Source organism: Drosophila serrata, unplaced genomic scaffold (genome assembly GCF_035046125.1).
Source record: "Drosophila serrata isolate PLE 108 unplaced genomic scaffold, ASM3504612v1 contig_272, whole genome shotgun sequence".
NCBI classification, from domain to species: domain Eukaryota; kingdom Metazoa; phylum Arthropoda; class Insecta; order Diptera; family Drosophilidae; genus Drosophila; species Drosophila serrata.
Window position 1 is genome coordinate 2537352 of NW_028257170.1, and position 26907 is coordinate 2564258.

General features: G+C 44.3%; 2 protein-coding genes across 53 annotated transcripts in view; both read left to right on the forward strand.

The window, feature by feature from the left end:
* Positions 1 to 25385, forward strand: part of Ank2 (Ankyrin 2) — a 66660-nt gene extending 41275 nt beyond the window's left edge. For 19 of the 49 annotated variants that reach the window (XM_086834078.1, XM_086834080.1, XM_086834081.1 and 16 more), the window contains 6 exons: positions 1 to 14858; positions 17713 to 17778; positions 18151 to 18594; positions 18765 to 19088; positions 19579 to 24721; positions 24904 to 25385. The exon at positions 1 to 14858 is cut by the window's left edge and continues 15220 nt beyond it. In XM_086834078.1, coding sequence (XP_086690204.1) covers positions 1 to 14858; positions 17713 to 17778; positions 18151 to 18594; positions 18765 to 19088; positions 19579 to 24626 — 20740 coding nt within the window. In that variant the 3' untranslated portion in view covers positions 24627 to 24721; positions 24904 to 25385. Of the gene's footprint in view, positions 14859 to 17712; positions 17779 to 18150; positions 18595 to 18764; positions 19089 to 19578; positions 24722 to 24802; positions 24831 to 24903 lie in introns of all 49 variants that reach the window. The other 30 variants (XM_086834105.1, XM_086834107.1, XM_086834108.1 and 27 more) reach the window with 9 other exon arrangements.
* On the forward strand, positions 15048 to 25385 carry LOC110176709 (uncharacterized). Of its 4 annotated transcripts, none has more exons than XM_086834134.1 (5): positions 15048 to 17355; positions 17713 to 17778; positions 18151 to 18594; positions 18765 to 19088; positions 24904 to 25385. In XM_086834134.1, exon 1 carries the CDS (start codon positions 15133 to 15135, stop codon positions 17218 to 17220), a length of 2088 nt encoding a protein of 695 aa, XP_086690260.1. In that variant the 5' UTR covers positions 15048 to 15132; the 3' UTR covers positions 17221 to 17355; positions 17713 to 17778; positions 18151 to 18594; positions 18765 to 19088; positions 24904 to 25385. The 4 variants fall into 4 exon arrangements, with proteins under 4 accessions (XP_086690260.1, XP_086690261.1, XP_086690259.1 ...); XM_086834135.1 differs by lacking the exon at positions 24904 to 25385 and adding an exon at positions 19579 to 19686; XM_086834133.1 differs by lacking the exon at positions 18765 to 19088.
* Positions 25386 to 26907: the final 1522 nt, after the last annotated feature.

Below are 26907 nucleotides of genomic sequence, written 5' to 3' on the forward strand. Positions count from 1 at the left end.
ACTTAAGCCTACTGTTTCAATATCAAAAGTAGAAGAAAGCTCAACAACACTTCACTCTGAGAGCACTATTTTCAAATCAGTTGGTATAATTAAGCCATCAGATCCTTTCTCAAGTTTCCCAGGTCACAAAATTGGGGATAAATCTCCTCTTAAAGAAGGTGACAAACCGATGCCCATTGACGTTAAGGATGACAAACCCCCAACTAAACTGGACGACAAACCAAAGTCTCCTCTTGATTCAATAAAACCTATTCAACAACAATACTCGGACGATGAAAGCGATGAAGAGTTTGGAATTCCGAAGCCCCAAGACAAGACTGTGGCTCAGCCAACTCCATCCACAGCTCCCTTTAGCGCCGTTAGTGAAAAATCTCCATTAAAAGAAGCAGACAAGCCGATGCCCATTGACGTTAAGGATGAGAAAGCCCCTACTAAACTGGACGACAAACCAAAGTCTCCTCTTGATTCAGTAAAACTTATTCAACAAGAATACTCTGACGATGAAAGCGCTGAAGAGTTTGGAATTCCGAAGCCCCAAGACAAGGCTGTTGGTCAGCCAACTCCTTCAGTAGCTCCCTTTAGCGGCGTTGATGATAAATCTCTTCTCAAAGAAGAACTTAAGCCTACTGTTTCAATTTCAAAAGTAGAAGAAAGCTCAACAACACTTCACTCTGAGAGCACTATTTTCAAATCAGTTGGTATAATTAAGCCATCAGATCCTTTCTCAAGTTTCCAAGGTGACAAAATTGGGGATAAATCTCCTCTTAAAGAAGCAGACAAACCGATGCCCATTGACGTTAAGGATGACAAAGCCCCTACTAAACTGGACGATAAACCAAAGTCTCCTCTTGATTCAGTAAAACCTATTCAACAAGAATATTCGGACGATGAAAGCGATAAAGAGTTTGGAATTCCCAAGCCCCAAGACAAGACTGTGGCTCAGTCAACTCCATCCACAGCTCCCTTTAGCGCCGTTAGTGAAAAATCTCCTCTAAAGGAAGCAGACAAACCGATGCCCATTGACGTTAAGGATGACAAACCCCCAACTAAACTGGACGACAAACCAAAGTCTCCTCTTGATTCAGTAAAACTTATTCAACAACAATACTCGGACGATGAAAGCGATGAAGAGTTTGGAGTTCCGAAGCCCCAAGACAAGACTGTGGCTCAGCCAACTCCATCCACAGCTCCCTTTAGCGCCGTTAGTGAAAAATCTCCTCTAAAGGAAGCAGACAAACCGATGCCCATTGACGTTAAGGATGACAAAGCCCCTACTAAACTGGACGATAAACCAAAGTCTCCTCTTGATTCAGTAAAACCTATTCAACAAGAATATTCGGACGATGAAAGCGATAAAGAGTTTGGAATTCCCAAGCCCCAAGACAAGGCTGTTGGTCAGCCAACTCCTTCAGTAGCTCCCTTTAGCGGCGTTGATGATAAATCTCTTCTCAAAGAAGAACTTAAGCCTACTTTTTCAATTTCAAAAGTAGAAGAAAGCTCAACAACACTTCACTCTGAGAGCACTATTTTCAAATCAGTTGGTATAATTAAGCCATCAGATCCTTTCTCTAGTTTCCAAGGTGACAAAATTGGGGATAAATCTCCTCTTAAAGAAGCAGACAAACCGATGCCCATTGACGTTAAGGATGACAAAGCCCCTACTAAACTGGACGACAAACCAAAGTCTCCTCTTGATTCAGTAAAACTTATTCAACAAGAATACTCTGACGATGAAAGCGCTGAAGAGTTTGCAATTCCGAAGCCCCAAGACAAGACTGTTGGTCAGCCAACTCCATCCACAGCTCCCTTTAGCGCCGTTAGTGAAAAATCTCCTTTAAAAGAAGCAGACAAGCCGATGCCCATTGACGTTAAGGATGACAAAGCCCCTACTAAACTGGACGACAAACCAAAGTCTCCTCTTGATTCAGTAAAACTTATTCAACAAGAATACTCTGACGATGAAAGCGCTGAAGAGTTTGGAATTCCGAAGCCCCAAGACAAGACTGTGGCTCAGCCAACTCCATCCACAGCTCCCTTTAGCGCCGTTAGTGAAAAATCTCCTCTAAAGGAAGCAGACAAACCGATGCCCATTGACGTTAAGGATGACAAAGCCCCTACTAAACTGGACGTCAAACCAAAGTCTCCTCTTGATTCAGTAAAACTTATTCAACAAGAATACTCTGACGATGAAAGCGCTGAAGAGTTTGGAATTCCGAAGCCCCAAGACAAGGCTGTTGGTCAGCCAACTCCTTCAGTAGCTCCCTTTAGCGGCGTTGATGATAAATCTCTTCTCAAAGAAGAACTTAAGCCTACTGTTTCAATTTCAAAAGTAGAAGAAAGCTCAACAACACTTCACTCTGAGAGCACTATTTTCAAATCAGTTGGTATAATTAAGCCATCAGATCCTTTCTCAAGTTTCCAAGGTGACAAAATTGGGGATAAATCTCCTCTTAAAGAAGCAGACAAACCGATGCCCATTGACGTTAAGGATGACAAAGCCCCTACTAAACTGGACGACAAACCAAAGTCTCCTCTTGATTCAGTAAAACTTATTCAACAAGAATACTCTGACGATGAAAGCGCTGAAGAGTTTGGAATTCCGAAGCCCCAAGACAAGACTGTGGCTCAGCCAACTCCATCCACAGCTCCCTTTAGCGCCGTTAGTGAAAAATCTCCTCTAAAGGAAGCAGACAAACCGATGCCCATTGACGTTAAGGATGACAAACCCCCAACTAAACTGGACGACAAACCAAAGTCTCCTCTTGATTCAGTAAACCTTATTCAACAACAATACTCGGACGATGAAAGCGATGAAGAGTTTGGAATTCCGAAGCCCCAAGACAAGACTGTGGCTCAGCCAACTCCATCCACAGCTCCCTTTAGCGCCGTTAGTGAAAAATCTCCTCTAAAGGAAGCAGACAAACCGATGCCCATTGACGTTAAGGATGACAAAGCCCCTACTAAACTGGACGATAAACCAAAGTCTCCTCTTGATTCAGTAAAACCTATTCAACAAGAATATTCGGACGATGAAAGCGATGAAGAGTTTGGAATTCCCAAGCCCCAAGACAAGGCTGTTGGTCAGCCAACTCCTTCAGTAGCTTCCTTTAGCGGCGTTGATGATAAATCTCTTCTCAAAGAAGAACTTAAGCCTACTTTTTCAATTTCAAAAGTAGAAGAAAGCTCAACAACACTTCACTCTGAGAGCACTATTTTCAAATCAGTTGGTATAATTAAGCCATCAGATCCTTTCTCAAGTTTCCAAGGTGACAAAATTGGGGATAAATCTCCTCTTAAAGAAGCAGACAAACCGATGCCCATTGACGTTAAGGATGACAAAGCCCCTACTAAACTGGACGACAAACCAAAGTCTCCTCTTGATTCAGTAAAACTTATTCAACAAGAATACTCTGACGATGAAAGCGCTGAAGAGTTTGCAATTCCGAAGCCCCAAGAAAAGACTGTTGGTCAGCCAACTCCATCCACAGCTCCCTTTAGCGCCGTTAGTGAAAAATCTCCTTTAAAAGAAGCAGACAAGCCGATGCCCATTGACGTTAAGGATGACAAAGCCCCTACTAAACTGGACGACAAACCAAAGTCTCCTCTTGATTCAGTAAAACTTATTCAACAAGAATACTCTGACGATGAAAGCGCTGAAGAGTTTGGAATTCCGAAGCCCCAAGACAAGACTGTGGCTCAGCCAACTCCATCCACAGCTCCCTTTAGCGCCGTTAGTGAAAAATCTCCTCTAAAGGAAGCAGACAAACCGATGCCCATTGACGTTAAGGATGACAAAGCCCCTACTAAACTGGACGACAAACCAAAGTCTCCTCTTGATTCAGTAAAACTTATTCAACAAGAATACTCTGACGATGAAAGCGCTGAAGAGTTTGGAATTCCGAAGCCCCAAGACAAGACTGTGGCTCAGCCAACTCCATCCACAGCTCCCTTTAGCGCCGTTAGTGAAAAATCTCCTCTAAAGGAAGCAGACAAACCGATGCCCATTGACGTTAAGGATGACAAACCCCCAACTAAACTGGACGACAAACCAAAGTCTCCTCTTGATTCAGTAAAACTTATTCAACAACAATACTCGGACGATGAAAGCGATGAAGAGTTTGGAATTCCGAAGCCCCAAGACAAGACTGTGGCTCAGCCAACTCCATCCACAGCTCCCTTTAGCGCCGTTAGTGAAAAATCTCCATTAAAAGAAGCAGACAAGCCGATGCCCATTGACGTTAAGGATGACAAAGCCCCTACTAAACTGGACGACAAACCAAAGTCTCCTCTTGATTCAGTAAAACTTATTCAACAAGAATACTCTGACGATGAAAGCGCTGAAGAGTTTGGAATTCCGAAGCCCCAAGACAAGGCTGTTGGTCAGCCAACTCCTTCAGTAGCTCCCTTTAGCGGCGTTGATGATAAATCTCTTCTCAAAGAAGAACTTAAGCCTACTGTTTCAATTTCAAAAGTAGAAGAAAGCTCAACAACACTTCACTCTGAGAGCACTATTTTCAAATCAGTTGGTATAATTAAGCCATCAGATCCTTTCTCAAGTTTCCAAGGTGACAAAATTGGGGATAAATCTCCTCTTAAAGAAGCAGACAAACCGATGCCCATTGACGTTAAGGATGACAAAGCCCCTACTAAACTGGACGACAAACCAAAGTCTCCTCTTGATTCAGTAAAACTTACTCAACAAGAATACTCTGACGATGAAAGCGCTGAAGAGTTTGGAATTCCGAAGCCCCGAGACAAGACTGTGGCTCAGCCAACTCCATCCACAGCTCCCTTTAGCGCCGTTAGTGAAAAATCTCCTCTAAAGGAAGCAGACAAACCGATGCCCATTGACGTTAAGGATGACAAACCCCCAACTAAACTGGACGACAAACCAAAGTCTCCTCTTGATTCAGTAAACCTTATTCAACAACAATACTCGGACGATGAAAGCGATGAAGAGTTTGGAATTCCGAAGCCCCAAGACAAGACTGTGGCTCAGCCAACTCCATCCACAGCTCCCTTTAGCGCCGTTAGTGAAAAATCTCCTCTAAAGGAAGCAGACAAACCGATGCCCATTGACGTTAAGGATGACAAAGCCCCTACTAAACTGGACGATAAACCAAAGTCTCCTCTTGATTCAGTAAAACCTATTCAACAAGAATATTCGGACGATGAAAGCGATGAAGAGTTTGGAATTCCCAAGCCCCAAGACAAGGCTGTTGGTCAGCCAACTCCTTCAGTAGCTTCCTTTAGCGGCGTTGATGATAAATCTCTTCTCAAAGAAGAACTTAAGCCTACTTTTTCAATTTCAAAAGTAAAAGAAAGCTCAACAACACTTCACTCTGAGAGCACTATTTTCAAATCAGTTGGTATAATTAAGCCATCAGATCCTTTCTCAAGTTTCCAAGGTGACAAAATTGGGGATAAATCTCCTCTTAAAGAAGCAGACAAACCGATGCCCATTGACGTTAAGGATGACAAAGCCCCTACTAAACTGGACGACAAACCAAAGTCTCCTCTTGATTCAGTAAAACTTATTCAACAAGAATACTCTGACGATGAAAGCACTGAAGAGTTTGCAATTCCGAAGCCCCAAGACAAGACTGTTGGTCAGCCAACTCCATCCACAGCTCCCTTTAGCGCCGTTAGTGAAAAATCTCCTTTAAAAGAAGCAGACAAGCTGATGCCCATTGACGTTAAGGATGACAAAGCCCCTACTAAACTGGACGACAAACCAAAGTCTCCTCTTGATTCAGTAAAACTTATTCAACAAGAATACTCTGACGATGAAAGCGCTGAAGAGTTTGGAATTCCGAAGCCCCAAGACAAGACTGTGGCTCAGCCAACTCTATCCACAGCTCCCTTTAGCGCCGTTAGTGAAAAATCTCCTCTAAAGGAAGCAGACAAACCGATGCCCATTGACGTTAAGGATGACAAAGCCCCTACTAAACTGGACGACAAACCAAAGTCTCCTCTTGATTCAGTAAAACCTTTTCAACAAGAATATTCGGCCAATGAAAGCGATGAAGAGTTTGGAATTCCCAAGCCCCAAGACAAGGCTGTTGGTCAGCCAACTCCATCAGTAGCTCCCTATAGCGGCGTTGATGATGAATCTCTTCTGAAAGAAGAACTTAAGCCTACTGTTTCAATTTCAAAAGTAGAAGAAAGCTCAACAACACTTCACTCTGAGAGCACTATTTTCAAATCAGTTGGTATAATTAAGCCATCAGATCCTTTCTCAAGTTTCCAAGGTGACAAAATTGGGGATAAATCTCCTCTTAAAGAAGCAGACAAACCGAAGCCCATTGACGTTAAGGATGACAAGGCCCCTACTAAACTGGACGACAAACCACAGTCTCCTCTTGATTCAATAAAACCTATTCAACAAGAATACTCGGACGATGAAAGCGATGAAGAGTTTGGAATTTCGAAGCCCCAAGACATGACTGTTGGTCAGCCAACTCCATCAGTAGCTCCCTTTAGCGGCGTAGATGATAAATCTCTTCTGAAAGAAGAACTTAAGCCTACTGTTTCAATTTCAAAAGTAGAAGAAAGCTCAACAACACTTCACTCTGAGAGCACTATTTTCAAATCAGTTGGTATATTTAAGCCATCAGATCCTTTCTCAAGTTTCCAAGGTGACAAAATTGGGGATAAATCTCCTCTTAAAGAAGCAGACAAACCGAAGCCCATTGACGTTAAGGATGACAAGGCCGCTACTAAACTGGACGACAAACCAAAGTCTCCTCTTGATTCAGTAAAACTTATTCAACAAGAATACTCTGACGATGAAAGCGATGAAGAGTTTGAAATTCCGAAGCCCCAAGACAAGACTGTGGCTCAGCCAACTCAATCCACAGCTCCCTTTAGCGCCGTTGGTGAAAAATCTCCTTTAAAAGAAGCAGACAAACCGATGCCCATTGACGTTAAGGATGACAAAGCCCCTACTAAACTGGACGACAAACCAAAGTCTCCTCTTGATTCAGTGAAACCTATTCAACAAGAATACTCGGACGATGAAAGCGATGAAGAGTTTGGAATTCCCAAGCCCCAAGACAAGACTGTTGGTCAGCCAACTCCATCCATAGCTCCCTTTAGCGCCGTTAGTGAAAAATCTCCATTAAAAGAAGCAGACAAACCGATGCCCATTGACGTTAAGGATGACAAATCCCCTACTAAACTGGACGACAAACCAAAATCACCTCTTGATTCAGTAAAACCTATTCAACAAGAATACTCGGACGATGAAAGCGATGAAGAGTTTGGAATTGCCAGGCCCCAAGACAAGACTCTTGGTCTGCCAACTCCTTCAGTAGCTCCCTTTAGCCGCGTTGATGATAAATCTCTTCTGAAAGAAAAACTTAAGCCTACTGTTTCAATTTCAAAAGTAGAAGAAAACGCAACAACACTTCACTCCGAAAGCACTATTTTCAAATCAGTTGGTATAATTAAGCCATCAGATCCTGTCTCAAGTTTCCCAGGTGACAAAATTGGGGATAAATCTCCTCTTAAAGAAGATGACAAACCGAAACCCATTGACGATAAGGATGACAAAGCCCCTACTAAACAAGACGATAAACCAAAGTCTCCTCTTGTATCAGTAAAACCTATTCAACAAGAATACTCCGACGATAAAACCGATGAAGAGTTTCGAATTCCCAAGCCCCAAGACAAGACTTTTGGTCAGCCAACTCCATCCGCAGCTCCTGTTAGCGCCGTTAGTGAAAAATCTCCTCTAAAAGAAGCAGACAAACCGAAGCCAATTGACGTTAAGGATGACAAAGCCCCTACTAAACTGGACGATAAACCAAAGTCTCCTCTTGATTCAGTAAAACCTATTCAACAAGAATATTCGGACGATGAAAGCGATGAAGAGTTTGGAATTCCCAGGCCCCAAGACAAGACTGTTGGTCAGCCAACTCCTTCAGTAGCTCCCTTTAGCGGCGTTGATGATAAATCTCTTCTGAAAGAAGAACTTAAGCCTACTGTTTCAATTTCAAAAGTAGAAGAAAGCTCAACAACACTTCACTCTGAGAGCACTATTTTCAAATCAGTTGGTATAATTAAGCCATCAGATCCTTTCTCAAGTTTCCAAGGTGACCATATTGGGGATAAATCTCCTCTTAAAGAAGATGACAAACCGAAGCCCATTGACGATAAGGATGACAAAGCCCCTACTAAACAAGACGATAAATCAAAGTCACCTCTTGTATCAGTAAAACCTTTTCAACAAGAATATTCGGACGATGAAAGCGATGAAGAGTTTGGAATTCTCAAGCCCCAAGACATGACTGTTGGTCAGCCAACTCCATCCACAGCTCCCTTTAGCGCCGTTAGTGAAAAATCTCCTCTTAAAGAAGATGACAAACCGAAGCCCATTGACGATAAGGATGACAAAGCCCCTACTAAACTGGACGACAAACCAAAGTCACCTCTTGTATCAGTAAAACCTTTTCAACAAGAATATTCGGACGATGAAAGCGATGAAGAGTTTGGAATTCTCAAGCCCCAAGACATGACTGTTGGTCAGCCAACTCCATCCACAGCTCCCTTTAGCGCCGTTAGTGAAAAATCTCCTCTAAAGGAAGCAGACAAACCGAAGCCGATTGACGCTAAGTATGACAAAGCCCCTACTAAACTGGACGACAAACCAAAGTCTCCTCTTGGATCAGTAAAACCTATTCAACAAGAATACTCGGACGATGAAAGCGATGAAGAGTTTGGAATTCCCAAGCCCCAAGACAAGATTTTTGGTCAGCCAACTCCATCCGCAGATCCCTTTAGCCGCGTTGATGATAAATCTCTTCTCAAAGAAGAACTTAAGCCTACTGTTTCAATTTCAAAAGTAGTAGAAAGCTCAACAACACTTCACTCCGAAAGCACTATTTTCAAATCAGTTGGTATAATTAAGCCATCAGATCCTGTCTCAAGTTTCCAAGGTGACAAAATTGGGGATAAATCTCCTCTGAAAGAAGATGACAAACCGATGCCCATTGACGTTAAGGATGACAAAGCCCCTACTAAACTGGACGACAAACCAAAGTCTCCTCTTGATTCAGTAAAACTTATTCAACAAGAATACTCTGACGATGAAAGCGATGAAGAGTTTGGAATTCCGAAGCCCCAAGACAAGACTGTGGCTCAGCCAACTCAATCCACAGCTCCCTTTAGCGCCGTTAGTGAAAAATCTCCTTTAAAAGAAGCAGACAAACCGATGCCCATTGACGTTAAGGATGACAAAGCCCCTACTAAACTGGACGACAAACCAAAGTCTCCTCTTGATTCAGTGAAACCTATTCAACAAGAATACTCGGACGATGAAAGCGATGAAGAGTTTGGAATTCCCAAGCCCCAAGACAAGACTGTTGGTCAGCCAACTCCATCCATAGCTCCCTTTAGCGCCGTTAGTGAAAAATCTCCATTAAAAGAAGCAGACAAACCGATGCCCATTGACGTTAAGGATGACAAATCCCCTACTAAACTGGACGACAAACCAAAATCACCTCTTGATTCAGTAAAACCTATTCAACAAGAATACTCGGACGATGAAAGCGATGAAGAGTTTGGAATTGCCAGGCCCCAAGACAAGACTCTTGGTCTGCCAACTCCTTCAGTAGCTCCCTTTAGCCGCGTTGATGATAAATCTCTTCTGAAAGAAAAACTTAAGCCTACTGTTTCAATTTCAAAAGTAGAAGAAAACGCAACAACACTTCACTCCGAAAGCACTATTTTCAAATCAGTTGGTATAATTAAGCCATCAGATCCTGTCTCAAGTTTCCCAGGTGACAAAATTGGGGATAAATCTCCTCTTAAAGAAGATGACAAACCGAAACCCATTGACGATAAGGATGACAAAGCCCCTACTAAACAAGACGATAAACCAAAGTCTCCTCTTGTATCAGTAAAACCTATTCAACAAGAATACTCCGACGATAAAACCGATGAAGAGTTTCGAATTCCCAAGCCCCAAGACAAGACTTTTGGTCAGCCAACTCCATCCGCAGCTCCTGTTAGCGCCGTTAGTGAAAAATCTCCTCTAAAAGAAGCAGACAAACCGAAGCCAATTGACGTTAAGGATGACAAAGCCCCTACTAAACTGGACGATAAACCAAAGTCTCCTCTTGATTCAGTAAAACCTATTCAACAAGAATATTCGGACGATGAAAGCGATGAAGAGTTTGGAATTCCCAGGCCCCAAGACAAGACTGTTGGTCAGCCAACTCCTTCAGTAGCTCCCTTTAGCGGCGTTGATGATAAATCTCTTCTGAAAGAAGAACTTAAGCCTACTGTTTCAATTTCAAAAGTAGAAGAAAGCTCAACAACACTTCACTCTGAGAGCACTATTTTCAAATCAGTTGGTATAATTAAGCCATCAGATCCTTTCTCAAGTTTCCAAGGTGACCATATTGGGGATAAATCTCCTCTTAAAGAAGATGACAAACCGAAGCCCATTGACGATAAGGATGACAAAGCCCCTACTAAACAAGACGATAAATCAAAGTCACCTCTTGTATCAGTAAAACCTTTTCAACAAGAATATTCGGACGATGAAAGCGATGAAGAGTTTGGAATTCTCAAGCCCCAAGACATGACTGTTGGTCAGCCAACTCCATCCACAGCTCCCTTTAGCGCCGTTAGTGAAAAATCTCCTCTTAAAGAAGATGACAAACCGAAGCCCATTGACGATAAGGATGACAAAGCCCCTACTAAACTGGACGACAAACCAAAGTCACCTCTTGTATCAGTAAAACCTTTTCAACAAGAATATTCGGACGATGAAAGCGATGAAGAGTTTGGAATTCTCAAGCCCCAAGACATGACTGTTGGTCAGCCAACTCCATCCACAGCTCCCTTTAGCGCCGTTAGTGAAAAATCTCCTCTAAAGGAAGCAGACAAACCGAAGCCGATTGACGCTAAGTATGACAAAGCCCCTACTAAACTGGACGACAAACCAAAGTCTCCTCTTGGATCAGTAAAACCTATTCAACAAGAATACTCGGACGATGAAAGCGATGAAGAGTTTGGAATTCCCAAGCCCCAAGACAAGATTTTTGGTCAGCCAACTCCATCCGCAGATCCCTTTAGCCGCGTTGATGATAAATCTCTTCTCAAAGAAGAACTTAAGCCTACTGTTTCAATTTCAAAAGTAGTAGAAAGCTCAACAACACTTCACTCCGAAAGCACTATTTTCAAATCAGTTGGTATAATTAAGCCATCAGATCCTGTCTCAAGTTTCCAAGGTGACAAAATTGGGGATAAATCTCCTCTGAAAGAAGATGACAAACCGATGCCCATTGACGTTAATGATGTCAAAGCCCCTACTAAACTGGACGACAAACCAAAGTCTCATCTTGATTCAGTAAAACCCTTTCAACAAGAATATTCGGACGATGAAAGCGATGAAGAGTTTGGAATTCCCAAGCCCCAAGACATGACTGTTGGTCAGCCAACTCCATCCACAGCTCCCTTTAGCGCCGTTAGTGAAAAATCTCCTCTAAAGGAAGCAGACAAACCGAAGCCCATTGACGTTAAGGATGACAAGGCCCTTAGTAAACTGGACGATAAACCAAAATCACCTCTTGATTTAGTTAAACCTATTCAACAAGAATACTCGGACGATGAAAGCGATGAAGAGTTTGGAATTCCCAAGCCCCAAGACAAGACAGTTGGTCAGCCAACTACATCAGTAGCTCCTGTTAGCGCCATTAGTGAAAAATCTCCTCTAAAAGAAGCAGAGAAACCGATGCCCATTGACGTTAAGGATGACAAAGCCCCTACCAAACTCGACGACAAACTAAAATCTCCTCTTGATTTAGTTAAACCTATTCAACAAGAATACTCGGACGATGAAAGCGATGAAGAGTTTGGAATTCCCAAGCCCCAAGACAAGGCAGTTGGTCAGCCAACTCCATCAGTAGCTCCTGTTAGCGCCGTTAGTGAAAAATCTTCTCTAAAGGAAGCAGACAAACCGAAGCCAATTGACGTTAAGGATGACAAAGCCCCCATTAAACTGGACGATAAACCAAAATCACCTCCTGATTCAATAAAACCTATTCAACAAGAATACTCGGACGATGAAAGCGATGAAGAGTTTAGAATTACCAAGCCCCAAGACAAGACTGTTGCTCAGCCAACTCCATCTGTAGCTCCTTTCACCGCAGTTGTTGATAAGTCCCCTCTGAAGGAGGAGGAAAAGCCGAAGCCAATTGAAGAAAAAGATAATGATTTGGGTTCAGAAATGTCTATTCAAAAAGAATACTCGGTCGCGCCCCCTGATCAGTCAACCGCTTTACCTCCTGTTAGTTCAACTGAACATAATTTTAAAATTATTGAAACTGGTTCAGAAAAAGATTTGAGTACAAGTTCCAAAATAAGTTTACTGTCTAATTTTGAAGAAAATAGGTCAGTTCAACAGATTGTAGAAGATACTATTCGAGCAGGTGATGCTGAAGTTCAAAAAATTGTGGACGAAACAATTAAAAATGCTCAGCATTTAAGAAACTTTAACAATATCAAAGGTCAGATTTTGGACGAAGATGAGCGTTCAGTTGAGCAAATAGTCGAAGAAACACTACAAAGTGCAAAGTTGAAGGCTGATATTTCTAGGGAAGAGGAAAAAGTTCCGATGGTAAACGAAGCAGAAGCAAAAGAAGTTCGTCCCATTGCATATTTTGTAAATTTGGAAAATGAACAGAAGTCGCCTACTGTAAAAAAAGTAGTTAAAAAAGAAAAGACAGCGACTAAAGCAGATACAGGGAAAACAGTTAAGGAAATAAGTACAAAAGCCACAGTTCAGAGTACCATTAGTAAAAGACCAGTTGGAGTTAAAGTAAAGTCTAAAGCCGATTTAAAAGCCCCTCCTGTTTCGCAAACTAAGGAAAAAACTCCGGTTAGCAAGCAAACCAAAATTAAAAAATCACTAGCGACAGAAAAAGCAAAAATTTCAACTAAATCCGAGTCAAGACGCTCCGTTACTAGTTCAACTTCAACCACCACTAGTTCGGCTTCCGCTACGAGCCGTGTTATAAGCGAATTGCATTTCGAGAGGTCTGCCAGCCCAGCGTCGAGTTCCATTTTCTACGAAAGCCATCCGCAAGCCGATAGCCGCTCCACAACACCCAGACCTAGGGTTAAGACTGACGTCACACGAATACCCTACAATGCTTCAGTTCGTTCATATAGCCCCCAGCCCAAAACCAACAGGTCAGAAAAAACAACCATGAAACAAACGAAGACAACTGCCACTCGATCTACCAAAGAGCTTACAGCAAGGATTTCAAAGATGACTGAACGATTCGGTATCCAAGAACAAGTGCAGGCCAAGCGAAGTAAGACTCCGACACCGATTGCTGCCCACAGATACATGCAGCCCACCCTGGCCCACAACATGCGATTCGGATTGAGTGGCGATGGAGAGACTGGTCAGAGTGTCTCTCCGGCACCAGGACCTCTTAAGTCACCCGCACCACCAAAATCGCCAGCTCCGGCCCTAACTAGAAGTACTCAACGAACACATTTAAAAACAAGTGCCTTGACAAAGTCCTCATCCCTGGAAACGAAACAAAAGAAGGCGGTCCCTGAAAAGACCCCAACACAATCCCGTTCCCTGATTAAGAGAGGTTCGCAGAGTGATAGCAAAGAGTCCCTGAAGAGCACTGACCGCCTATACAAACGACAGACATCTAAAGAAAATAAACTAGCAAACGTGATAGGCTCTAAGAGCCAAGCAACTAAAAGCATGAAGACACAATCAGCGACTGCAGCAAAGACACTTGCATACAGAACTTCCATAGAATCCGACAACAAGCTTCAGATGAAGACCACAGCCACTATACAGCGCACCAAAGTTCCGATTAGCGTGTCTTCCAGTGCAAGGACTGCAGCTAAGCTAAGCAAGAGTGATGACGCCGAAAAGAGACCTCAGATAGACAATAAGAAGACAGTTAGGCGAGTGGCAACCAAGACAAGCGAAATACCAAGCACCTCCGCCACCAAATCCATGCCGGGCTCCATGGAGCCTAAGATGCAGAAGAAGATGAAGGACACAATGAACGAGTCCAATTCAAACTCGGGCAGTGGAAGCACCAGTGCCAGCGGCTCCTCGAACAGCACGCGCCGCAGCGTGCGATCCGTTAGCACCGTCAGCCGTAAGACGGACAAGGACCTAACCAACATCCGGAGGGCAGCGGGAGCTGTCGTGTCGACATCAACAGTGCGGGCGCATCGGGAACCGACGGCCACCACCGGCGCTGTTAGCACCGTGCTCGTTGATGACGACTGTGAGGTGATAACCATACGATCCATTAAATCAAGCGATAGTACAAAAAGTTCTACCTCATCATCCTCCGGTAGCGGCAGCAACAGTCGCAAGGTGCTAACCAGCGAGGTATTCACTAAGACCTTCGGCCCCGACAGGCCGCTCGAAGTGGTCTACCGCCAGCCCGAGTTCGATGTAGAACACCACACCATCATGTCAGTCCGTCCGCCTTCCAATAACAGCGGCGAGCAGCAGCGGTGCATTAACGAGTTTGATGTCAGCTTCATCGACACCACAGACTCCAGTCTCTCGGACTCTGTTGCCCTGCCCATGTTTGGCCCTAGTGATCCGGAGCGCCTGCTGGCCGCAAGTCCCGGATCACCAAAGCCGACTCGCAGTCCCCTGGCCCTGATCGAGGAGACCCTGCGGCGCCAGCAACAGCACCACCATCATCATCAACACCACCACCACAGTAGTATTATCGTGGCCGGTGCTGCTGCCCTTGACCCAACTCTATCAATTCAAGGGGCTTTACCAGAGAGTCAACGGGAGGCGGCGGTGACTGCGGAGGTGGAGGTGGAGAAGAGCACTACTTTAAAAGGTAAATATGGTAGAAATAATAAAGAGATATATATTTTAGGTATACAGCACATTGATAATTAAGATTAGCTTAGCTACGATACCCATCATAATTAGGGCATAGTTAACGAACGCAACTTTTCTAATTGATATGCTTATATGTATGAAATGCTTTTACTTAACCCATTTTTAACTTATTCTCCACAAATAGCAAAAACAAATAACTAAAGTCGTGAAACCCAAGCCATAATAAATACTACACTACTACAAAAACCCACCAAGCTAAGTAACCAAAAATGTCTAAAAAACTCCCAACTATATCTGTAACTGCCGATAAGCGTTCTACGCATTCCGATTTATCATCGTCCTCATCGTCATCCCACGACACCGATAGCAATGACATGGACTATGGGCGCGATGGCGCCGGGGGCGTGACCGACGTTGAAGATTTCGACAGCCAGGCAGAGGCTCTGAAGCCCAGCTCGCGGCGAGGCTCTGCATCCAAGTCGTCCCTGAAACCCAAATTCCAACCAAAACCTAATACAGGCGAACCCGACGTCACCGATGTGGAGGACTACGACACAGAATCGGACGAGGATGAGAAGAGCACAGCATATCCAGAATTAAAGATGTCCCTTCGAGAGTTCCTCCAGCAGGGTCTGCAGAACCAGGAAGCCGTAGATAATGATGCAAAAGAGAGCTGCGAGATAAAAGCCGGTGACTTCTTGCAAGCACAAAACCTGAATGGCATGGCTGATTATCTAACTGATTGCGAAGACTATGATACCGACTCTGAAGTAGGATTTGGCTGCGAGAAATCCGTGTGCGTGGACCTGGATCAAGCGGTGGGCGATCAGGGACGAGTCGCCATTGCTGATGGCGAGAAGAACCAAGACGATTCCGACCAGTATGAAGATGTCTCCGTAATTAGTGACATTAGTGACCTGGCCTCAGCCATGTCCGATTGCACTGGCATTGGAGTGCGTGGTGCGTCTGAAGACGAGGTTCTAGAGGTATCCGATAGTGGTCGCGAAGAAGTCTGCCAAATTGCCTGTTCGGGCACTGAGTCAGAGTCGGAGGGCGCGGCAGCCTGGAGTCGAAGTGCAAGTGAGACTAGTTTTCCACCCATTGATGTGGCCTTCGTAAGTGCCAGCGGACAACCTCGTCGGAATTCCAAGTCCAGTATGCCCATGCCAGGACAGAAGCAATTTTTACTGGCGGCAGCAAAAAACGAAGAGGTTTTGACCGATGTCGAAGGCATTGATGATTCTGCAGCAGAAGATAGCTTTGACAATGAGGAGGAAGATGAGGAACCCATACCCCGAGCCATCATTCTGGCCTCTGGCGATGACGGCACCTGTCTGACCGATGTGGAGGACATGTTTTGTGAGGACAATTCGTTGGCCAGCACAGTTCCTGAAGCGCGTTCAGTATCCCACGAAGTGCTGCCGCTGCCACACCGCGAGGTGGTAGAACTGAAGGAGGACAAGAACGGTGACACTATAACCAATGTAATGCCCATGGACTGCAACTATGAGTTTGGCATTTACAATCATCTAAAGGACACCATTCACACCGACTCGGAGGATTATTCATGTGCCGATGACTGGAGTCTTCAGCACTCAATTGCCGAATATTCTGCAGCAGGAGGGTCGCATCTAATCGAAAACGAGGTGATCGTATCCAATGAACTCTTGAAGCAGCAGCAAAACAAACGCTTGGAGGTGCAGAGCAACGCCGAGTCCGTCACAGATGTGGAGGAGATCTTTGTGGCCGGTACAAACAGGCGTAAAAAGTTGAAGACCCGCACTCTGAGCAAAGGAAAGAACAAGCTGCTGGACGTTGTCAAAGGCAAAGAAGATGGAGTGACCGATGTTGAGGACATGGACCTGAGTGAATGCGGTCTACCTCCAGGAGTGAAACGGGTGGAGCAGCTTAAGCTACAGGCTAAGGGATCGAATGCAGACAAGGTAACTGACGCCGATGACGTATCCACCGATGATGTGTCCGACATCTCTGACGCCTCCGATATCCCACCGCCATCATCGGTTGACAAGTCGGGAAGCAAGACAAAACTACAGCCGCTTCAGTTGCGTCTGCTTAAGGACGATATTGTCAATCAACAGCTCACGGACGTGGAGGACGTTCAGCTACCGTCGGAGGCGGAGGACGCACTGGAACCACCGGCCATTCCAGTGGCCAATAGCAATAGTAAGGAACTCAACGAAATGTTGAACGAGAGCTACACGGTGGTGCATGAGAGGACTGGTCGCAGCTTCAACAGCGAGGCCGAGAAGCTGCATATAAAGGGCGTAATCCGAGATGCCCATACCGACGTTGAGTATGTTGAGTCCGACGAGTCAGCCGCTAGGGGTGGCAACTAGCCTGCCCCCTTTCCGTGTCCTCAACCAATCCGATCCGATCCGAATCGGTCGCAAGCTGTTGCCAAAAGAAATCTCAACAATAGTTCATAAGTGTTCATAGATACGAAAATCCCAACACACACACTAAAGCATTTTGTAAGTAAAGCCAACAATTACCAAAACATTTTCGTTCAAGTTCTTGCCACAATCAAAAAGCAGCAAAAAGCCTTAAATCTACTCGCATCGATCCCATAAGTCTAACCCCTGTGCCAGTGCCATACTAACAGTTTTCTAACCGTCACCTAGGCGTCGTTCTACTAACATTCACACTCTATTGTTGATCCTAACAGAATTGTTATTTGAAAATTTCATTTTGTTTGTCCTTTGTTCGATTGTCTGTAAATCATTCATTATCATTTCGTTTGTAGAGTATTATAATGTAGCCCTAGGTCACTTTTGTGTTCTTTTTATACATCCGTAGAATGTCTCTAATCTTTGGCTTGTTTATTGCAGAAAACCTTCAGGAAAAAAAAGTTGACCTATCCACTCTGGATACCGTAAAGATCTCAAAAGAAATTGGTAAGTCCCTGACAAAATTCACAGCTTCTAAAAGTCAGCTTTTCATTGTGCTCGTAACTCATAATGCTTCATATTAGTGTGCCAAATTTATATGTATATCGTATTAGTTTCAAAATGCAATTAAAGCTCATCGAGAAAATAATTTTAAGCAGCATTAATTTTTAAATAAACTCAGCTCAATATGAGAGAGAACTCGCTCACATCACCAACCAATCTCACCGCCACCAGCCATCACACATTTATTGCACATTCTTCTCGCCTTTCGAATTCATCGCTTCCCTTTTCATGATTTCCAAGCTTGATCTGCTCTTCACTCTCTGTTTCAATCTGTCCAATTTCTATCTACCATTGAACTGTGCAATTGTCTTCCAGGTGATGTTAAAGTTGGTGGTGGTGATGATGATGATAATGGCGAAGGCGAAGATCTTGTGGCGCGCATTCGCGAGGAAGCCAATATCCTGGTGGATCGCGTGCTCGAAGAGAGTGTCGAGATCATCGAGAGCCATGGCCATCAGGCCAATGGCCACGAGATCATTAAGCTGGACTATAACTCAGAAAGTGAGAATTATGCCATCACATGCGATGATATTGGCGGCGTCGATGTCATCAAATCGCCCACCATTGAGTCCATGTCGGGCAAGTCGTTCGACGACAATATGAGCTTCACCGACGAGCACATACATTTACCCTTGCATGCCCAGAACACGACCACCACCACGACAACGACAGTAACCACTCAATTCCAACAGCAGCAGTCCCAGGCCATTTCCCAGGCGATTCCCCAGACTGCTGCCACAAGCTCATCGGCGGCAAAAGGTAACATACCACCATACCATAGAGTCAAGCTTCGAGGTAGTCCTACGATAGCTTAGCAGTTAGGATCGTATCCGGCAAATAGTATTCCATAGTGTGTTGTCCGTTGGCTATAATCACTCTCCTGTATCGTTTGCTTGTTTGCTCCCATTCCTGTGTCATGCTCCATTCAGAACCCGTTCCTGTTCCCGAATCTGTAACCGTACCTCCTCCCGTACCAGTAGTGTCTAATCGAGATCAGGCCGAAGACACGAGCGAAACTCGAGCGAGGCGCATTGATCGTAAGATCGAGAAACTATCAACAGACATGGATGACGTGAGCGCCAAATTCGATGAGGCGTTCGAGGCAGCGGTGCCTGAGGACGAGATCAGTGCCCTGCAGGGTGACTTCTCCAAGCTCAGCTGGGATGACAGCGTGTCGCCCACGACCAACACAATGGCCGATATGGCCCAGAACCAGATAACGCCCGATAATGATATTCAAGATCTCATCGCAGGTACCTGATAAGCAAAATCGAAGCTCCTAAATTTAAGCTATAATTTCATATTCCTTTGCCCATTATGATGCCGTCGATAGAGCATAAAGACTCACTCTAGACTTATGTGCAGTGTTCAGTTTGGCTTACATTATCCCCAGATGGCGGCCAATAAAGACTTTTCGTTCAAGTTGAGCTCTAATTGCATTTAAACTTATTAATTCCGTTTGTATTCATATTAACTCATATAAAATATGCATGCCATCCTCTATCTACCTATCTTACTATATCTCTTTAAAGTATCTTTCCAATGCTAACCATGTACTCGAATGCATCTGTCGTCATCTATACTTGTACCTATACTGTTTTCCTTTTTTTGTTCCTGTTTAAGTTTCCGTTTCCTGTCTCTATCCTATAACCGTATGATTGTGTTTACTCTTCCTCATCTTCTGTTCTCGACTTTCACAACACTTTTAAAATTGCTTTCGTTTTCACACCTATTGTTTTGTAGAAACAGGCGGCGATTTACCGATCTCAAGTGAAACCGAAACCACTCCCGTACCACCGTCGGCTGCTGTGGCCAGCTCCACAGCGAAAAAGACAGAAACTGAAAGCAAAACCGAAACTGAGCCGGCGGTAGAAACCAATACATTCACTACCACCAGCCTCGACACACCCACACCAAAACCACGAGTACTCAAAGCAAGCTCCCCACTCTCCGAAGGCACCGATAGCACAACCATCCCTGGCCCAGTGTCCAGACCCGAAATACCGATCGATATTAGTTTTGATGCCGCACCGGTTCCAAAGCCACGTGCTCCCATCAAGCACACGGAGCCGTTCGAGAACCTGGCCGCTCTAGCTGAGCAGTCCGATAGCATTAGTCTCCGGAGTTTTGACTTCACCGAGGAGCTGTCCAAGACGGATGAACCGTCCACAGAGCTCTCCATTCGTTCTCAGCTGCGTGACATTGTCACAACAACTGCTACGACCACTGCCTCCGAGGATCATACCGAAAGCTTTGATCCAACGAGTGAGATTTCAGTAGATGATGCTGATACCGAAAAATCAGAGGGCGCTGAGAAGACCACTAGCTTTTACATTGGGGAGTCCAGTCGAAATGTTATCATAAAGACATCGACAAGGTCGGCAAGTGTAACGCCCCAAGAAGAAGAGGCCGCCACGGATATAGGCATCGATGCCAAGGATATTTCATTAATGAAGGAAGTATCCGTGGACTCCGATGAGGCCAATGATGTTTTCAAGGAATATGTGACAATGAAGGCCGACGATGCTGCAGCACTGAATAGCAAAATCGAAAGGCAAGGCTCGGAAACTAGAAATGATTTGCTCGAGTTTGAGAATGCCGATAAAGACAAGTCTGGCGAATCTAAACTGTCCAAGGTAACCACCGAGGAAAGTTTGACCACATCCACCGGATCCAGTGGCCGAGCCATTTTAGAAGTTGCCCCATCAAGCAGTGAAGATCCAGATGAGTCAAGTAAAGAAATCCCTGAGATTGTGAATACCATCTCAGAGAAAGTTGCATCCACTGAACATTTCGAATTGCCTTTGGAAAAAAGTGAGTGGGAAACGTCGGAGAAGGAAATACCAACTGAGGGAAAGCCAAAAGTAGTTCACTCACCTCAGCAGCCATCGGCCAGCAGCGTTAAGAGTGTTATCGATGAATCTTTAGTAGGGGAAACTCTTGCAGAAGTGCAAGAATCTCAGGAAGGGGCCCAAGTGGAACTTAAGAGCATGGTTGAGAAGCGAGATCTAATAGAGGAACTACCAGCGGAGTTTGGACTCACAGAATCCACTGCGGAGACCGACGATATATCTTCTTTCATAGGTATTCCCGATGCTAGCATGCACACTTCCACCTTGGAGAGCACACTGCCTCCGGAAGGCCTTTTTGATACCACTATCAAGGAGACTCTGAACAAGCAAGCGGCGATGGCTCACTATGCTCAGGATGTGTTTGGTAGAGCAGAGAGGCGAGATGATCATGGCTCTCTGGGCTTTATATCAACAGGAACGGCTGAAGAGTTGAGCTCCATTGAAGAGCACATGGCCAAGGAGGAACAGGCCTCCTTAGGTTTTATCTCAACAGAGACCGCCGAGGACTTTAGCTCAATGGAAGATTACTATACGGAGAAACTGGCCTCAGCAAGTGTTGTTGCAGAGGAAATGGCTGCAGATAAATCGATAACCACCAGCACTTTTGAGGAACTCACCTCAGATCAGTCTATTAAGCCAGTCGATGTCGTGGTTCACCGTTTAAAGAACGAATCATCGCCGGATTCTATAAATCGCTGGTCAATCCCCGATGTGGACAACTCCAGCTCTAGCGAGAGCTTCCACAAGAGCTTCGATAAGACACAGAGCCGACCGCTTTCCTCTGACATGGATAACCTTTTAACTGCCACTGGAACCGGCACAGGCACTTCTAGTGATTACCAGACCGCTCGGGAGTTCACCTCGACCTATCGCACCGATGGCACAGAGTACGTTAGTGCAGTCAGCACCTTAGGCAGCAGCAGCTTGGATTCTCAGTCCGAGACATCGGCCAACTTGGCCAGCATTGATGTGTCCGAGCTATCGGAGACTCTGGTGGCCTCCTCCGCGGAGGTGGATGTTTTCGAGGCCGAAGAGATGTCACGACTGCGTGATTTACGTGCCGACGATGAGGACAGCGATGAGAGCATGGAGTTGCCAGGAGCCGCTTATCCAACTTCCGAACAACAAAGTCTTATGAAGCGCTCCCAGGAAATGATTTTCAAACCAAAGACAGAGGTGGAGGAACATCAGCCTGCTGTGGAGGCAGTGAAAATAGAGGAATATCCCAAGCCCAAGGAGGCGGAACGTACCTGGGGCCTAGCATACCCCTTGGAGGACAACAAGGCCGACAGCCCAAAAGACAGCGAAAAGGGCGAGGACATTCTGTTGTACCACGGTGATCCGCGACGGTCAATTGACGAGTCCAAATTAGCCTCAAGCTTAGACGAGGGCAGCATCCTTTCCGTGAGCATGTCGAGCACATCCAACATTGACACCGTTGTGGAGAACTTTGATGATATAATTGGATCAGCGGGATCCTCTTCGCTGACCGGCATCGAAGGCTTCCAGTATGGACATGATGAGCCCATGCCATCTGCCTCTGTGCCAGAGGACGCCACATTCATGTTGGAGATGGAAAGCAAGGAGCACTCGCCACAAGACTCCAATGCTAGTACACCACCAGGTGGAGAATCAAAGCGGCGTGGCCATAAGCGCAACGAGAGTATTTCCGGTGACGCCTTAAAGAACCTGGACAAAGAGGTGGCCCTCCTAGGAGAGGGAAAAGAATCGGAGAGCGAGTCGGATACGGATCCGTACGAGTCGGAATATGCCAGGCAATTCCGTTCTCCCAAAGAGCGAAAAAATAAAAAGAAAAAGCAGGCAGCAGCTGAAATGGATCACAGTGCCGAGCTGGAGAAGCGTCCGTTCACTCCCTCCCAACTGGTGGCTGAGGTAATCGTGGAGGATGACACAGAGGAGCAGGAGGCGGAAGCTGCCATGATTGAGGAGCGCCGCCCCTCGCAGAACATGCAGGATTACTCAAATATTCCCGACATTATGGTCACAGAGGACATCAAGTCGCCAATTCTAGAGGAGGAGGCCGATGAATTTCCCGAGAAAACTCCCTTGTACAAGGTGCGCACCGAGGAGGAGCTGCACAAGGCCAGCGATGCCTCTGTCTATCAGAAGGAGAAAGCCGAAGAGAAGGAACAGGATTTCCAAAGACGAGTGCAGGAACAATACCGTCAGAAACTCGAGGAACTGAAGCGTGCCGAGGTCGGGGCAGAGTATGATGATCGCAGGGCTCCCGACTCGCCGGACTCTTTTGAAATGGTCGAACAGCCCGATATTTCAGACGAGTTTGTGATTATCGAAGAGGTGGCCAAAGAGGCCAATGAAGTGGATCTCGGTGGAAAGAGCATAAAGATAAAGCCAATCAAGTATGAGCAAAAGCATGACGAGGACGTTGAAAAGATCATTATCAAGTCCGCTCCAGCGGATCCCAAGCTCGGCTCCCAGCTCTACAAGGATGATCTGAATTTCGAGTTTGAAGAGAGCCCACCAACGGCGGCCAGTAGTAGCAGCGAACAGCAGGAAGAGAGTGATTCCAGTGACACTGCTGCCGCCAACAAGCGCTGGGTGGAGATGCAGCTGACGGACAACCAGCTGCGTTATCCATACGACCTGGCTGGCGCCGTGCTAGAAGACATTAAGGAGGAAGACGGCGAGTTTGAAGTGGGCAGCAGTCGCATCAGCAGCTTCAAGGACTCCTTTTCGAGCACACCCGAGTATGATATGGCAGCTCGTCGTTACCACTCCCGAGGCGAGCATGATGACGTGTCGATGAGTAGTCTGCAAGAGTTTGAATCGCTAGAGCAGGCCATTTCCCTGGAGAATCGAAACCGAACCCACCAGGGCTCCACGGACTCCAGCAACGGCAGCTTTACCCGCCGCTATGTGGTTCGTCACAGTGGCAGTGGAACGGCCCCGGGCGATGATGTGTCCGTTTCCAGCTTAAAGGATTTCGAAGGTCTGGAGAATGCTTGCATCGAAGCCCATCTGATCGAGACCAAGGCCAGGGAGGAAGCAGCCTTGCTGTCGCGTTCCGATGAATCGAACAAATCGAATGGCAGCGACAAGGGAGCCGCCGGCGGTAATGTTGTGGTGACCAAGGTGACCCGCACAGTAACACGTACCGAAGTGGTTCCTTCCAGTCAGGCGGAGAACATCGAAGCCCTTCTCAAGCAGAAGCTGGAACGGGAGGAAGCAAAGCTGGGATCCACTTCAGTAAAACTCACAGACATTAGCAGCACTGATCTGGAGCCCAAGTCCAAGATCGATAGTCAGGACTCTGAGAAGGATAGTATAGACAGCATGGAGATCAGTAAAAGCCACGACATGATGACCAGCAGCATAGAGAGCTTTGACATCTCTAAGGATGCCACAACGCGATCTGACATTGATTCTCTGGAGATTGACAAGCGCCATTCGCGGCAGGAGAGCATAGAATCCTTCGGGGATGAGCAACTGGACCTAATGACCAAGTTCGTCAGCGGCGGAGGAGGAGTGACCTTGGGTGATGGTCTGACCACCACCACGACAACAACGACCACCAGCACAGATGCCGATGGGCATGAGCATACAGTAACGCGGGTGATAACCACCACGACATCAGTGGGCGGTGGAATTCAAGAGCTGCCGCTGGATGAGAGCGGAATGTCTAAGGATGTATCGGTGGACTCGCTGAATCTGTGCGTGGAGCAAACAACAAGTTCGGCTGGAACCACGGCCACGTATCAGACCAGCGCCGGCAACTCACAGATGTCCGGAAGCGTGACCAGCTGTGCATCGAGCACGCTCATGGAGGATTCGTTCCCTGGTGTGGGTGGCATGTCGTCGTCACAAATGTCGGCCAGTTTCTGGTCGCATGATGAGTCCACGGTGGTCGAGGATGAGGGCCACGACACAGCCGCCAAGAAGCAGCAGCAGGGCCATTAGACGCCGGATGCGAGTGAGGGAGAAGATATGGGAGAGTCCCGCGAAATCCTATATAAAAATGGGGCAATGAACGGTGGCATAGAAAATTCGGCTAGGTAAGCATCCCCCCCACACGGCAAGGCTGCGCGGCTTTTCGTTTTACTTTTGTTTTGTGTCTTTACTTGGCCTTCGACTAGAAGCAGAGCTCAACTTTGACAGAGAAAAGTAATACCCGCCGCCCCACTTCGACCCAATTAGCCATCTAAACGCGATTTTTCCCACTTTTCTCTTCTTTCAGACAAGGCGCTCTTCTAGACGCATCATCACTGGCCTTTAAGACGGAATCTCTAGATGGGAAACGCAATTTCACCGGCTCTAAACATCACCGATTTCAAATCGAACAGCGAAAGGGATTAATTAATTAGCAAATTTGACATTTTCCATCACAACACACATTTTTAACGATACTGAAGTGCATAAACAAGATACACGAGTTTTTAAAGGGAAATATATATATTTTATATATTTATAAAAACTATAAAACGGCAAACATGAATACGAATATGAATATATGGCAAGCTTAGCCGTTCAACGCATTTTCTTATTGGCTTTAATGTTTGAAAATTACGTAAAATGATGAAAGAAACAAAAACAATATACGTTTTGTGCTAGAGCGTTGTAATGGAATACACCTTTGCTTTTAATTTGATGTAGTTATTATATATGTACATGTACGAAGGAAACTTATTATTAAATAAATCGCTTATTATTGTAGTTTAATTTAAGCAATTATACAAGTGCATGTGGACAAGGGGACGTAATGAAATAGAAGAAGCCTGGAAAGTGAAATGCTTTTAAAGTCTCATTTTTTTACAAGAACCAAGCAAATTTTATACGCTTGCATATTTTAACAGTGAAATATACATAAATATACAATCTGAAGAGTAATGCATAGATCAAATTTAAAAACATATACAGACAAGATATTAAATTTACTCACATAGAACAACCAGCCATCAAGTGTATCGCTAATTTTCGTAATGCACATCTTGCGTGAACGAGTGTTCGTCAGAAACCTTCTTCTTGAAAGGATTTAAGCGTTTAGCATCACCTCTGTAATGGGATATGAATAAAATAATATTTGTGTTAAAAACATACAAGAAATAAATAATAACATTATTGTATTGTAAACCACACGCGTATGAATAACCAAATAAAATGCTTAATAAAAAATCTGTGTTTGGATTTTCTTTTCGCCTTTTGGATTAAGGGTTCTGCGGATTTTCTTAACCAGTCTTAAATTAGAAAAATAATCACAAACTTTCTGATTTGGGCCGCTTTTCCCATTATTATTAAATTATTATTAAAAAATTAATTATTTATTAAAAAATAAATAATATAAATATAAATAATTTTGGCTTATTAAATTATTAATTTATTTTATATTTTTCAATTTATTATTCAAATTTCAAAAATTTAGTTATCGATTTTATTAGAAAAGCATTTAAATAACTGAATATTTATTAGGCATATTAATATTATGAACATGAAACTTCAAAAAGAAGAGGTAAAAACACCATTTTCGCAAAATAAATACGAGGAATTCGAATAAAAATTTAATTAATTTTTCACTCACCTATTTTCTTAGTTCAATTTTTGTCTTCTTGTTAAATTAAATTTAATTAGCACACATCCATTTCCGAACACTCGCGAGATTTTAAATCTTTCCTTCCTTTCCATATTTTTTAACTCACAAAAACAAAAAACAAAAATAGCATTAAACACATAAATTATTATTTTTTCGTGGATTAAACACGCACTTAAAACACTTTATATTTACAGTTATTTATTTATATTTGCACTTATTTATTTATATATTAATTTATTTTCACAATTTTTTTAGATTATATTTGCCATACGGAAAACCACATTTTTTTATATAAACTAATTAAACACTAAAAAAAAATATATTAAAAAAAATAATTAATTAAGCACTTTAAAAAAAAAAAAAACAAAAATTAAGACATGCTCTGTGGCATATTTAATAATTATTACACTTTTATATTCACTTTATTTAAATTTTATTTTATATTTTTACTTTTATTTATTTTTTTTAGAGGCTATTTGCCATTCCGCACAGCACAATATCAATTAATTAAACACTTAAAAAAAAAACAATTAGATATTTTCTTCTGCGTTGACAATAATAAAAGGAAAGGCATGGAAAGATCTTTTAAATTACGCACACGAAAAAAGCACACACTTGGAGCTTTTAAAACTGTTTGTTTAAAGCACACCTCCA